This window comes from Botryllus schlosseri, chromosome 5 (assembly GCF_051294905.1).
Source record: "Botryllus schlosseri isolate E-star chromosome 5, Bs_hap1, whole genome shotgun sequence".
Lineage (NCBI taxonomy): Eukaryota > Metazoa > Chordata > Ascidiacea > Stolidobranchia > Styelidae > Botryllus > Botryllus schlosseri.
The window spans coordinates 3,668,913-3,681,377 of NC_137240.1; the positions used below are offsets into that span (position 1 = coordinate 3,668,913).

At 39.7% G+C, this 12,465-nt stretch overlaps 1 protein-coding gene across 1 annotated transcript in view; it reads right to left on the reverse strand.

Annotated features, from left to right (window-relative positions):
* Positions 1 to 12,465, reverse strand: part of LOC145439972 (titin-like) — a 515,551-nt gene that overhangs the window by 37,876 nt on the left and 465,210 nt on the right. Inside the window, exons 360-382 of the mRNA XM_080317640.1 lie at positions 12,263 to 12,427; positions 11,551 to 11,735; positions 11,388 to 11,490; positions 10,443 to 10,877; positions 9,904 to 10,050; positions 9,297 to 9,594; positions 8,925 to 9,129; positions 8,285 to 8,501; positions 7,999 to 8,175; positions 7,784 to 7,935; positions 7,035 to 7,325; positions 6,378 to 6,627; positions 5,925 to 6,122; positions 5,519 to 5,656; positions 4,703 to 4,860; positions 4,131 to 4,434; positions 2,987 to 3,580; positions 2,304 to 2,444; positions 1,653 to 1,799; positions 1,407 to 1,594; positions 1,236 to 1,347; positions 515 to 709; positions 250 to 454 (exon numbers count right to left, since the gene is read on the reverse strand). Coding sequence (XP_080173766.1) covers positions 250 to 454; positions 515 to 709; positions 1,236 to 1,347; positions 1,407 to 1,594; positions 1,653 to 1,799; positions 2,304 to 2,444; positions 2,987 to 3,580; positions 4,131 to 4,434; positions 4,703 to 4,860; positions 5,519 to 5,656; positions 5,925 to 6,122; positions 6,378 to 6,627; positions 7,035 to 7,325; positions 7,784 to 7,935; positions 7,999 to 8,175; positions 8,285 to 8,501; positions 8,925 to 9,129; positions 9,297 to 9,594; positions 9,904 to 10,050; positions 10,443 to 10,877; positions 11,388 to 11,490; positions 11,551 to 11,735; positions 12,263 to 12,427 — 5,005 coding nt within the window. The remainder of the gene's footprint in view (positions 1 to 249; positions 455 to 514; positions 710 to 1,235; positions 1,348 to 1,406; positions 1,595 to 1,652; positions 1,800 to 2,303; positions 2,445 to 2,986; positions 3,581 to 4,130; positions 4,435 to 4,702; positions 4,861 to 5,518; positions 5,657 to 5,924; positions 6,123 to 6,377; positions 6,628 to 7,034; positions 7,326 to 7,783; positions 7,936 to 7,998; positions 8,176 to 8,284; positions 8,502 to 8,924; positions 9,130 to 9,296; positions 9,595 to 9,903; positions 10,051 to 10,442; positions 10,878 to 11,387; positions 11,491 to 11,550; positions 11,736 to 12,262; positions 12,428 to 12,465) is intronic.

The window sequence follows — 12,465 nt, forward strand, 5'->3', positions numbered from 1 at the left end:
GAAAAAAGTAGGGAAAAGTTATCGTAAAACTGTTTTACTACTCAATGTCAAAGTAAGTAATATTGACCTAAAACAGTTAGGTAGAAATGGAATGACTTTAAAAATATAGTCACCTAGGTAATTATCGAACGCGGGCAAAACCTATTTGAGTACTTCTAAATAGAAATGTCACTTTGGTACTGATCGCATTTGGATTTATGTCCATACTGTGCGCTATGTCAAGTATTTCAGAAGCGGGCAATAACTTACGATGCAATCCTGCTGCCACCGTCGGAAATAGGCGGTTTCCATGCCAAAGAGATAGAATTCCTGGACATGTCCGTGATCTTGATATCGAACGGCGGACCCACAGAGCTGATGGCTTGCACGGGTTTACTGGCGTCGCTGTAATTACTCAAGCCTACTTCGTTTTCTGCTTGCACTCGGAATTGATACTCCAATCCTTCCAGCAATCCTAACACAAAACACATAACACTGAATCTCACTCTAATAATAGATCTACAATGTTACATACCTTTCACGACGTAAGTCAGTGATGATATTGATTTTTCAGTGTCTTTCTGCCATAGAATTGAGTTCTTTTCCTTCTTTTCAACGTAATAACCGGTGATTAGGCTTCCTCCATCATGCACTGGTTCATCCCAGGTTAACGTGGCTGAATCTCGTGTCATTTTGGTTACAGTTGGAGTACCAGGACATTTAGGTATAGCTGTGAAAATATTATAAACTCTTGTAAAAAACTCAGAATTCCATTAAGAACCACCCTTACTATGTACCAAGGAAACTTAACTGGTGGACAGCGGTCTGAATTCAGACCTTTTGAGTGTTGCATCTGGACCTTGTTAGTCTCAGTATTTATATAGTTTTTTTTTATTTAACAAGAGCAAATATTTAAAGAACTAGCAAGATATAAAATCATGGCAATTCTCTCACTAGCTGTGACTAACAAAATGACAAATACTATTTTCTTAATGCTTTGCTATCACCACCATACTAGATTTGACATATAGTTATCCAATATTACATTTGTGTGACTATAGATTATTTAATGAGAGTTATAACGGACCTAAGCCAATTTCAAACTTTTAAAACTGGACCTTTGCGAAAAATAGTTGAGTAGCCCTGTTGTACACTATCTGCCACATAAGTTATAGTTGGTAAAATATCTGAAATTCCATGATTTGACATCATAATTGTTTTAATAGACAAGATATAACTGAACAATTCAATCTTACTGCTCTGATAGTCAGCTTTGCATACATCCGATACCAATGGTTCACCGAGTCCAAATCTACTCTCCGCAGTCACTCGGAATTGGTAATCGGTGTCTCTAACAAGTCGTCCAATCTTTGAACAAAAACGACCGCATAAAACCTGGTATTTCAATTCGTTCAGCGGTCAATTACCTTTAATGTTGTCCTTGTAGTGCACGCTGAGACTGGGGTCCATGTGGATCTCCCGAATTCTCTGTAATCTACGGTGTAATTGGTAATTTCGCTGCCACCAGTTTCTTCAGGAGGCTGCCAGGAGATAGTGATAGAGTCTGCTGTCACGTCTGAAAACTCTATAGGACCAGATGGTGGTCCAGGCTTATCTGCAAAAGGAATAGTCTTAAATTCCATGTACTATTTTAGAAAGATTCTGCTACATACCGAGCACTACGACGTTGATTTTATGCGTCTGTTCACCAGAGTTGTTGACCAATTTGAGACTGTATTCACCGGCATCATTTTTCTCTGCATTCCTGATCACTAGTGCGGTATTTTCCGCAGTTGTAGTCATGGATGTTCTTTCAGTTTCTGAAAAAAGCAATGTGCTCTAAGCTAACCTTTCCAAGCTAGAGGATAAGGCATGATTAGGGAACTGTGATATAATTGATTAAATTGTATCTGTGCATTTTAGAGAGAGAATCTTTATTTTTTAACCATGCTAATCAATTGCATATATAACACTAAATGAAATTGAGTTCACTATGATATACATATGAGCAAGGTATAGATGGGCGGCTCGATATAGCAAAGCCATCAAAGCCGAGCCACACATGCCAGGAGCATTTTACTACAGAATTCGTTCACTCAAAACTTTAAATTAACGAACAAAGATACATTTGTATTGTATAAAAAAGGAAACAAGAAATAGTATCGCGAAAATTAATGAATACAATTGAGACCAGGGTCATTCGGCCATTGTAAATACAAGTTAGCGACTAGGAAATCAAGTAAATCATATTACTTCACAGCAATGTATCTCCAAAAACCACTGAAACTATCAAACTGCAACATTCCTGAAGGCATATGAGATACCTTTCAATTTGATTCCCTGCACCGTCCATGTAACTTCGGGTGTTGGTTTACCAACTATTGGTATGTCCACATTGATGTTCGAGCCGGATTTCACTGTGACGGTATTGTGGTAAACACCACGCAGATCGGCTTCAGGCAGTACTGAGGTGCAAAACAAAACATACAACAAATTCAAGCAAAGGACCACTATTGGAAGTATGAGACTTCTATATACAATTGAAAAATATATCCATACTGAAATAAACCCATAAAATTAGAATAGTCAATAATCCGCCAACCTATTTTGTGTATAATTCCAACATAGTAGACTCAGCTTAAGCCATATGTTTTTTCTCAAATTTTCACGTCGAAAGACAAGTTTATTTCCATAATATGAGAAAATAATTCAATGAACTGGTAGCCAGCGATACAACCATTTGGTCTCATTATACAGCAAGGCTCATAGATGTTATAAATATGGATATATGTTGTAAACAGTTTAATGCAGTGATATATAGCACAATATATTTTAATGTAATATGCATCTATATATGCGTGTGATATCATATTTGGTGACACGATTGTTGATATACAAATATCTTTTCAATTCTCTTCTATTTGCTGACAATTACAACTGACGTTAGCCGAAAATATTCAGCTTTATTTCGATATGAAAATATTATTTTACATTTCCGAATGATTACCTTGTTCATCTTTTGTCAGTACAGAACAGAACGCGTCACGCGCTTCACCCACTCCTGCGTCGTTCTTGGCTCTCACTCTCACCTCATATTCGAGGCCTTCTCTCAAATTACCCACAGTGTGAGCGAACACCGAACCTTTCGTGCGTGCGCACTCTGTAAATTTAGGATTGCCCTTCTCGCACATCTCCAATATGTAAGCGCTGATCCGGCTTCCGCCGTCGTATTCAGGCCGTCCCCATGATACAGTGATAGAATGCTTAGTTACATTGTCGATATCCAGTTTGGTAGGTATGCCGGGCACTTCTGTGGCTGTGATAGGAGATTCTGTTTCTCTAGGCACGCCAATTCCGTATTCATTTTCCGGAAGGACTCTAAATAGGTAGGTCTGCCCTTCTTGTAGGCTTGTGATTTTGAACGATGTTCTCGAGCATTTCGTGGCCACTGTCTGCCAGCTTTTTCTGGACACCTCTCTCTTTTCAACGATGTAATTCTTGACGTGGGCGCCTCCGTCGATAATGGGCGGCTCCCATGATAACGTCGCAGAGTCGCAGGTGACTTCTTTGCATGTAATCGGCCCCACGGGTCCAGGAGAATCTAAATTCGTATTATATGTCGTCATCAACATAGATAAAAATCTACGCGCGGCAAAACAAACTTTGAAAGTAAATTCGTAATATGGTGACTAAAAAAGTGAACACTATTGCTAGTTTAAATGATGGCCTCATCGACGAAATTGTGTCTGCAAGTCAAAAATCAGGACAAATCTGAGAAATAAGCTTTAGAGAACGACAGAGAAACCAGGTCTGATGAGGATAACGTAGTTTTAATAAACAACATCCTTCAAAATTAGTTATGTCAACCCTGCGTATTTCATAGTACGTTTAAGAGTTAACCATATAAACAACAAACTTAGGAATCTAAACCAGGGGACTAGATTTAAGAAGTCAATGAAACACAATTGCTGCGTCTTTTATAACATCTGTCCTTGTTTTGTCTTATTTCCAAAGCTCGCCACAGGCGACAAGCGAAAATAAAGATTTTTTTGTTTATCACATAGTTTTTTTCAAGCAACAACTAAACCAGATGGTAATACAAGGACATAATTAGGGCGAAAGTGAGTAAGGGTAAAGAACCGCGTACTAACCCAAAACTTTCACTGTTAAATTCAACGTCTTCTCTCCTGCACTGCTCTCAAGCCTGAGAACGTATTTCCCGGAATCCTCTCTCGTGGTGGCATTAATTAACAGTAGAGTGGAGTAATCGGTCGTGGTGATTTCGGCGCGGTCCTGCAGCTCCACGTCTGACTTGTGCCACGTCACGGAAGGTCTGGGCCTTCCGAAGTAGAGGACGAATAGTCTCAGCGAGCAGCCGGCCCTCACTACGTAATGGGACTTGAAATCGGCGTCGATTTGGAAATCAGGAGCTTCAAGTCGATCTGTGACTGTCACCTGCGTAAAAGATGTAACAATGCTTGAAAAAGTTACATACAAAAAGATTTTTAATATACAGTTGAATAGTATATTCATATTGAAATAAACCTGTCAGGGGTGATCGTCAGCAACTAGTAGAGAACATAAAATACCATTGTACATCAACAATCGTATCACCGAATATGACGTCACCAGCATGAAAATTCGAATAGTCAAGGCCAACAGACGGCTTAAGCTCAATGCACTAGTTGGATAGATATTTGATAAATTTTTGTCATCATCTTACATTGCCTGAGGCTTCGGTTGCGTCACCGGGTCCTGCGGTGTTAACGGCTCTGACCCGGAAGTTATATTCCAATCCAGAAGACAAATTTGGAACGACGTATTCGCAGGACTTGACAGTGTCCGGATTCATGCGTACCCATTCCTCGTCAATGCCCGATTCTTTGAAAAGAGAAAATCAAAGGATGAGGTTATGTAGTAGGCAGACTAAATTACTTTTTTAGAATAAACAAGGACATTTTGTCCATCGGTACTTGCACTAATAACTCATTTGGTTTCATTTTCACACAACTTCCAATTCTACCTAATAATTTCTTTGGCAAAACTGCTTACTTTTGCAATTTGGATTTTATGGCGTAGAAAATTGTTTTGGGATATGCCCGCATCACAGTTATAAGTGGATTTGTCATAACAAATGTTCGAAAGAGCTCCTGTATTTCTCTGTATATGGATAAGTTTTAGAATATCGGACCAATTCGTAGAGTCATCAATCGCTTTCTACCATATACCATGCAATTTTGACAGTAGCCACCTTCCATAGACTGACTGACCCCTTGACCAATGGGTTCTCATCCAGGGTGCTATCTGGAATGATGATGTATTGCAAGATTGCGGCTAATTGCTTTGTTTAACTTGGTGACTAGTGCCCTGTCTAGACGGTTGAAGACATTTTGGAAATTAAAACTGCAGTGGTTTTCAAATAATGCTCGTTTAAAGACATTTTCAGTTCAAGTTTCTTATGTCTGAAGCTCTGAGAAATCAATGCCTTCCTTTCTCCATTGTAGTTTGCCGTGACTTGATAGAAATGTAAACGGCATACCTGTCGGAGCTTTCCTGGCTTCCACATTGTACCCAGTTATCTTGCTTCCTCCGTCGTAAGCGGGCGGAGTCCAACTCAAAGACACAGTCAATCTTGTTGTGTCAGACACCCGCACGGTACCAGGGGATCCAGGAGCACCTTCAAATCAATACATATTAGCCTACATACGCAATAGCGATATACCATATACCGTTAACAAAGTTATAGACAGGATGCTCGATTTAATAGTTTCATTAAAGCTGAGTCACTCATCTTATTATAGCATTACCTACACTCAAATATTAAATTAAATACCAAAACCAACAAGAACAGCCTCATGGAATATGATTAGTAAATAAAATAAGGTCTATGGTCATTTTGCCATTGAAAAATTATTTTCTATTGACCAGAAATGACTGAAACTTACTAATCGGTTCGCTGCATAACATCAAAGCAGACGGGTCGCTGTATTTCCCGATTCCGGCCGCATTTTCCGCCGAAACTCGGAATTCGTATTCGCGACCATCGGACAGTCCTGTGATCTTATACCGCAGATCTGTGACGGGCGATTTGTTGGCCTTGACCCAACGAAGTCCATGTTTGTCTCTTCTCTCGATATTGTAGCCTTCAAAAAATAGTAAAGTGATTAGGACAGAACAGAATGATTCGAATACTCGAATCTGAACCGAGTATTATGTTCTTTCCAATTCTCTACTAGTCGCTGACGATTACCCCTGACGAGTGTCAGCCAAAAATATTCGGGTTCATTTCGATATCAATACACTATTCAATTGCACTTCATACTGTAATGACGTCACAATGAGTGATACTCGAATACTCCTAGCCCCAGAATCAATTTTATGTAGACTTTTGTACTTACCGACAATCTCATTACCGCCATCATTTTGTGGTCGGGCATATGAGATGGTAACACTGTCCGGCGTTGATGTACAGTATTCCGGACGCCCCGGGGCATCGGGTGTGGTGTACGACACTTTCGCGATTACCGGGTCCGAGAGTAAGGCTTCGCCTACTCCGTATTTATTTTGTCCGGCGATTCTGAACTGGTACTCGTGGCCCTTGATCAGACGATGCACGGTCAAATTGTTGGAAGTACAATTCGACGTGACCTTAAAAGCAAAGAGATCGTAGCGTATTTACGTAGCCAGAATAAAATTTGGACAACTGGAATATTTTAACTCTTCCCAATTAGACTAGGATTGAATTCGCAAAAACTTTGAAATTTAACAACATTCTTGATTAGACAGAAATACGACAAAAAACTATTTCAGTTCATATCAAACCAGAATTTATTTTCATAAGCATGACAATGGCAAATCTATGTACACCAAGCTTGGCTCGTTTCGCACTATACAGTTCTCTCGTCGCATTTACAGGAGAACCAGCTATTAAATCAGACTTAATATTGGAGAATAGAACCATTTCAAAAATTAGATTATAAATAGAATACAAGCATTTCGCTTTAATTAGTCTAATTAGACACCTACAATGGCCTCAATACAACTCAGTTTCTTACCACTGCCCAATTCAATCTTGTAGTTTCCCGTTTTTCGATAACGTAGCTTTCGACAGACGCGCCGCCATTCTCTTCACACAATCCCCACCATAACGTCACTTTCTCGTTCGTTAATCCCGAGAATTTGATAGGGCCTGCCGGCGGACCTGGCCTGTCCAAGACTTGGAGTTTGAAATCCATGGTTTTTGTGGCACACGCGTTTTTGGCGGTTATTTCGTATTTTCCGGTGTTCGAACGGTTGCATTCTTTAATGATAGCGATTGCGACGCCTTTGTTGTATTCAATCTCGATCTGAAATTGAATTACTTGGTGTTATGTTTGTTTTAGGTTCAATAAATATTCATATTGAACGTTATTCAAGCTTCATTGTATACAATGATCTTTGCAATTCTTTATTATACAATTAAAAAGTATATTCTTGTTGAAACAAACCCAAATATATGAACAATCATATCAATATACCATGTTCTTTCCAATTCTCTACTTGTTGCAGACGATTACCCCTGACGAGCGTCCGTCGAAAATATCCAGGTTTATTCAATATATCATTCAATTGTAAATTGAATTTCTGTACCTCTAAGAGTCTCTTGAAATTCTCTATTACTGGCAGACGATTATTCTTCGTGAGTATCAGCCGAAAAGATCCGGGTTTATATCAATGTGAATATATTAATCGATCGTATACTGAAGTTCTGTTCCCACGAGAATCTATTCCAAGGTTTGTTTTAATGAAATAAACCAAGTCTTACTTGAGCGTTAGAGGCAAGTTCTCTGCCGTTATGTTTCCATGAAACTTTAGGTTGAGGTTTGCCTGTGATGTAAGCCTTCAGCTTCAAAGTCGTGCCTGCTTTTGCGGTGAGCCCATCTGCTATTTCAGTATCCAGTTGTATTGACGGTGGTTCTATGAAAAGCGTGTCACCGTGTTGATTTATAGCATGTGATTTATATGGCAACAGATATTTACTGAAATCATCTCTGCACACGATTTCAGCACTGGGTAGTGACGGTTTGCTAACAGTGCCTGCGGCATTCCTCGCAGTAACTCGGAAGTGATAGGATTCTCCGTTGGTGAGACCAGTGACTGTGAAATCGCACGCTTGGATGTTGGTGTAATTGCATTTCAGCCAACGATCATCATCACCTGTACGGAGGGAAATATGCTTAAGAACCACAATTACAAGCATACCACTCGATAAAAATAGGAGAGAAATACATCCAGAAAAGAGAACGCGCCGCGATCTGACACTCACCAGTCTTTCTCTCGATATTATACCCCACGATTTTACTGCCACCGTCACTCCTGGGTGGAGTCCATTCCAGAGACACAGAATCTCTGGTGATATCGGTCCAATCCGGGCATCCTGGAGCAGTGACTATATTCCTGGCTGTGTCAAATCGGCTCGGTTCGCTAGGACTGCTGACGCCCGCTGCATTTTCAGCGATGACGCAGAATTGATATTCGAGGCCCTTGAGAAACAGATTGCTATTCAAGGCATGCATAGATAGATATGATTTTATTCGTCACACCAAGTAACAAAGACGAAAGATACATAAAAACATGGCAATGTAGGCTATGACAGGACCGGGGGCCCTCAAGAGTCAGTCGCAACCCGTAAGAGTATCCGGTGGAAGCTATAGGTCATTACATAGACCCACACACAGACATATACAGCAATCATTCAGAATATATATGCTAAGAAAACAACACAATATTGCGGCTAAGAGAGGATGTAGAAAAAATTGATATAGAATGTATTTCTAAAAGTCAATAGATAATATCAGGAATTACAAGTGGTACAAAGTAACATTATCCAACCAGAAATTTACCATATCACTAGATTACACAGAAAATACGGATGAATATACATTGATTATGAAAGATGTATTTACTTCCGTAAGTCCGGTGATTTTGTGATCGCGCTTCTTAGCAGGCACTGACGCAACTTTGGTCCAGAGTATTGCGTTTCTTTCTCGTTTCTCGATGTGATACGCGGTTATCTCAGAACCACCGTCGGACAACGATGCTTCCCAGTTGATAATCATGGCGTCGGCGTAGACATCTTCTATTTCCGGCTGTGGTGGTGCTGTCGGTACTCTGTTAAAGGATTAGTGAGTAAGATCTCTGACTATATGCAGTGGCAGAGTTGGACATCTGCGAGTATTTCAGGGCGTATTATGCATAGCATTGTGCCTTGTGCATCATTTTGTATATCGTATGTGCTGAGCGGATGAATATAAAATTCAAATATTATTATAATCAACCTGAATGGATGGTCAGCAGTTATTTCCGCAGACTGCACAAATTCTCCGAGTCCGTATTTATTTTCAGCCGCAACTCTGAAGATATATTCTTTTCCTTGCATCAGCCGCGTGGCTTTGATGACCGTCCTGCTGCAACTGCCGCTGACCGAAGTCCAGGTTGTCGCGGCTGAATCTTTCTTTTCTATGACGTAGTTTGTGACGTCTGCTCCTCCTGTGTCTAAGGGCGGGGTCCATTTCAGTGCGGCGCTTTCAGACGTGATGTCGACTATGTCCAAATCGCGAACTTTACCAGGTACACCTATAAAAGAAGTTGTTACGTATGTAGAACATATGTGGGAAACATCATTTGTGAAGCAATGTGGGCATTGTGTTTCATACATGATGCAGCAAGTACAGCAATAATAAATATTATTGAAAAGACGTTAATAACTAAACTAACAGCAACTTGACTCCATGTAAAGCTATATTTTTCAATGCTTTCCTATATTCACAGCATCAATTTATCATTATAATCGGTCTCTATATATTCTGTGTTTAAACTGTTAAAATGCCAACAAGGAAGTCGACAGCTTTATTTCTGCGATGGTCGCGAATATCCAAAACTTACCATAAACGATTATCGTGAATGTCAGTTCCTTTCTGCCTACCGAATTTTCCATAGTCATAAAATACTGTCCAGCGTCGGATTTCGCAACCCGTCTGATTGTCAGCGTGGAGTTGTCGGAAACTTTTTCGTATGAAATACGCTCATTTTCTAAAGAAGAATACTTCTCTTAAATTTCAGTTTACTGACAGACAAAAGTTTATTTCTAACAATTAGGAGAAATATTCAAGTAAAATAGTGATCACGACCGTTAGGTCATCCAGTCAACTGGTCTCATTATACAATGATAACTATGCGTATATGCTATAAATATATGTTGTAAAAAGTATAATGATTTATTACATATAGTAACATATGCGAATGTTCTATACATCTTACATACATATATCATATATATACAATATACATATATATGATTATATGTATTTACTGCTATCAATCAAATTAGATGAAACAAGTAATTATACAAAGTATGTTCTAAAAAGAAAGAATGAATGATTACAAGATTGCTCAGTGGTGATTGTCAAAGTGAAAAAACTCACGTTTCAGCGGAATCCTCTCTTTCGTCCAAGAAATGGTAGGTCTCGGTTTAGCAAATACAGGAATGGACAAGTCAATTTGACTTCCTTCTTTAGCATAGATGATTCCGTTCGTCGGTAACGAGCTTGTGTCTGCCTCCGGCAAACTAGTAATATCTCGAGCCGTGACAGGTCCGACCACTTCAAACTGCCCTAATCCAACTTCGTTTTGCGCTGCAACGTGAAATTCGTACATAGCTCCGGTTGACAAGTTATCAACCGTAATGTGCGGTTGTCTCGTCTTCAGAGTGTGCCATTCGTCACTGTCTTTCGCGGCATATTTGACGACGTAGGAGGATATCGGAATGCCTCCGTCTGTAGTGGGTTTGGACCAATCCAGCGAGATTGAGTGGTTGGTGATTCCGGAAACTTTGAGCCCGTTGACAGCGGCAGGAACTTCTGAAAATTTGAATATTCGTCTTTAAAAGATTAAATAAATACAGTCATGGAGTTGAAACTATGGTGTTGAATACATAATTTTAGGAAGCACCATCGAATGATGCATGCTAATATATAAAGAAGACTTACCTACTTATATTTAAAACTATGTAAGAAAAAATATGTACATATAAATAAATAAAAACGCATCTATACTCTCTGAATATTTCACTAATGTTCTGTGTCAATCGTTGATTAGTTATAACTGAATATGTATTAGTTTACATTTGATGTGTACCACGCTGTCTAGTGTCTACTAGATTTTTTGGTATTATTACGCCACGCAGACAAAATATTTCTTAAATTTCGAATTTCATGCACCGTATTACGGTTCATTACTGGCGAGAGCTGGTAGAACATCTTTAAATGAATAAATTTACAATATGGACATATGTTATTATGTAATTCTGAAGTTCTGTACCACAAATGGCTTGTTTGATCAAAAGTAAATGGAAACAGATTTAAACAAACCTGCGGCAATCACTAGTTGCGATTCAGACGGAATACCGTATCCTTGCGAGTTCTGAGCCATTACTCGGAAGCAGTAACTTGCGCCCGCTTGGAGATTATCGATCTGCACAAGAGAGTTTCCGGTTGATTCAAGAATCGAAAAGGTAGTAAAAGTGAAGCTAACCTTGCAAGTAGTCTTGCTGACTTCAGCCAACACCACGGTCCAGGCGCGATGGATCGCTTCCCTCTTCTCAACTCGATAATTGAACACTTCGGAGCCTCCGTCAATCAATGGGGCATCCCATGATATAACGGCATCCTGCTGAGTCACCTTTTTGACTTTAATTGGACCAGGGGGTCCTGGTGTGTCTGAAATTGAGCATCAAATGATGATGAAGAGAAAATAACACAAACTTTGACGAGTTGATATGATTGAAGTGGATTCTGTGACTAGTTCAAAATCAGTAGTGTAATGATGGAGGATCCGGCTTCTTGATCAGTAGGTCGTGGGATCAATCCCTGGCCGGGTCAGACCGAAGACCTGATCAGTAACACTGGTATCCATGGCCTATACGCTTGGCGCTCAGCATTACCGAGATAGCATATGAGGTGGTGCAAGACTTAGAAAGCCTTACAAGACAGTATCTGCACATGCCTTGTCCAGCGCCATACGCACGTCATGCACTCAAGGTATGCATCTGCACAGATCATGTGTATGTATATCATGAGCCAGTGTATATGCCGCAAAAACAACAAAGAAAAAATATTCAACGTCCTCTTTCTATTCCTTACTGATGACATCACATAATACGATTTTCCTAAGATCAAAGCTGGAATGTTCGAAAATCTCATCACTTGAATGCATACTATTGTCACACATAAAGAATAATGAATACCTAAAACTTTAATGCTGACGAATGTGTTGGCAGCTCCACTAGCATTTTCAAGCCCCAATGAATATTTCCCACTGTCATCTCTGTTACAATCCTGTATGATAAGGTGGGTCTTGGAGCGTGTGTTTTCCACTTGAATTCTTGGGTTGACGTTAACATTGACATCACCTGCAAGACAGAAACAAGCTCACTCAAATGACACATAA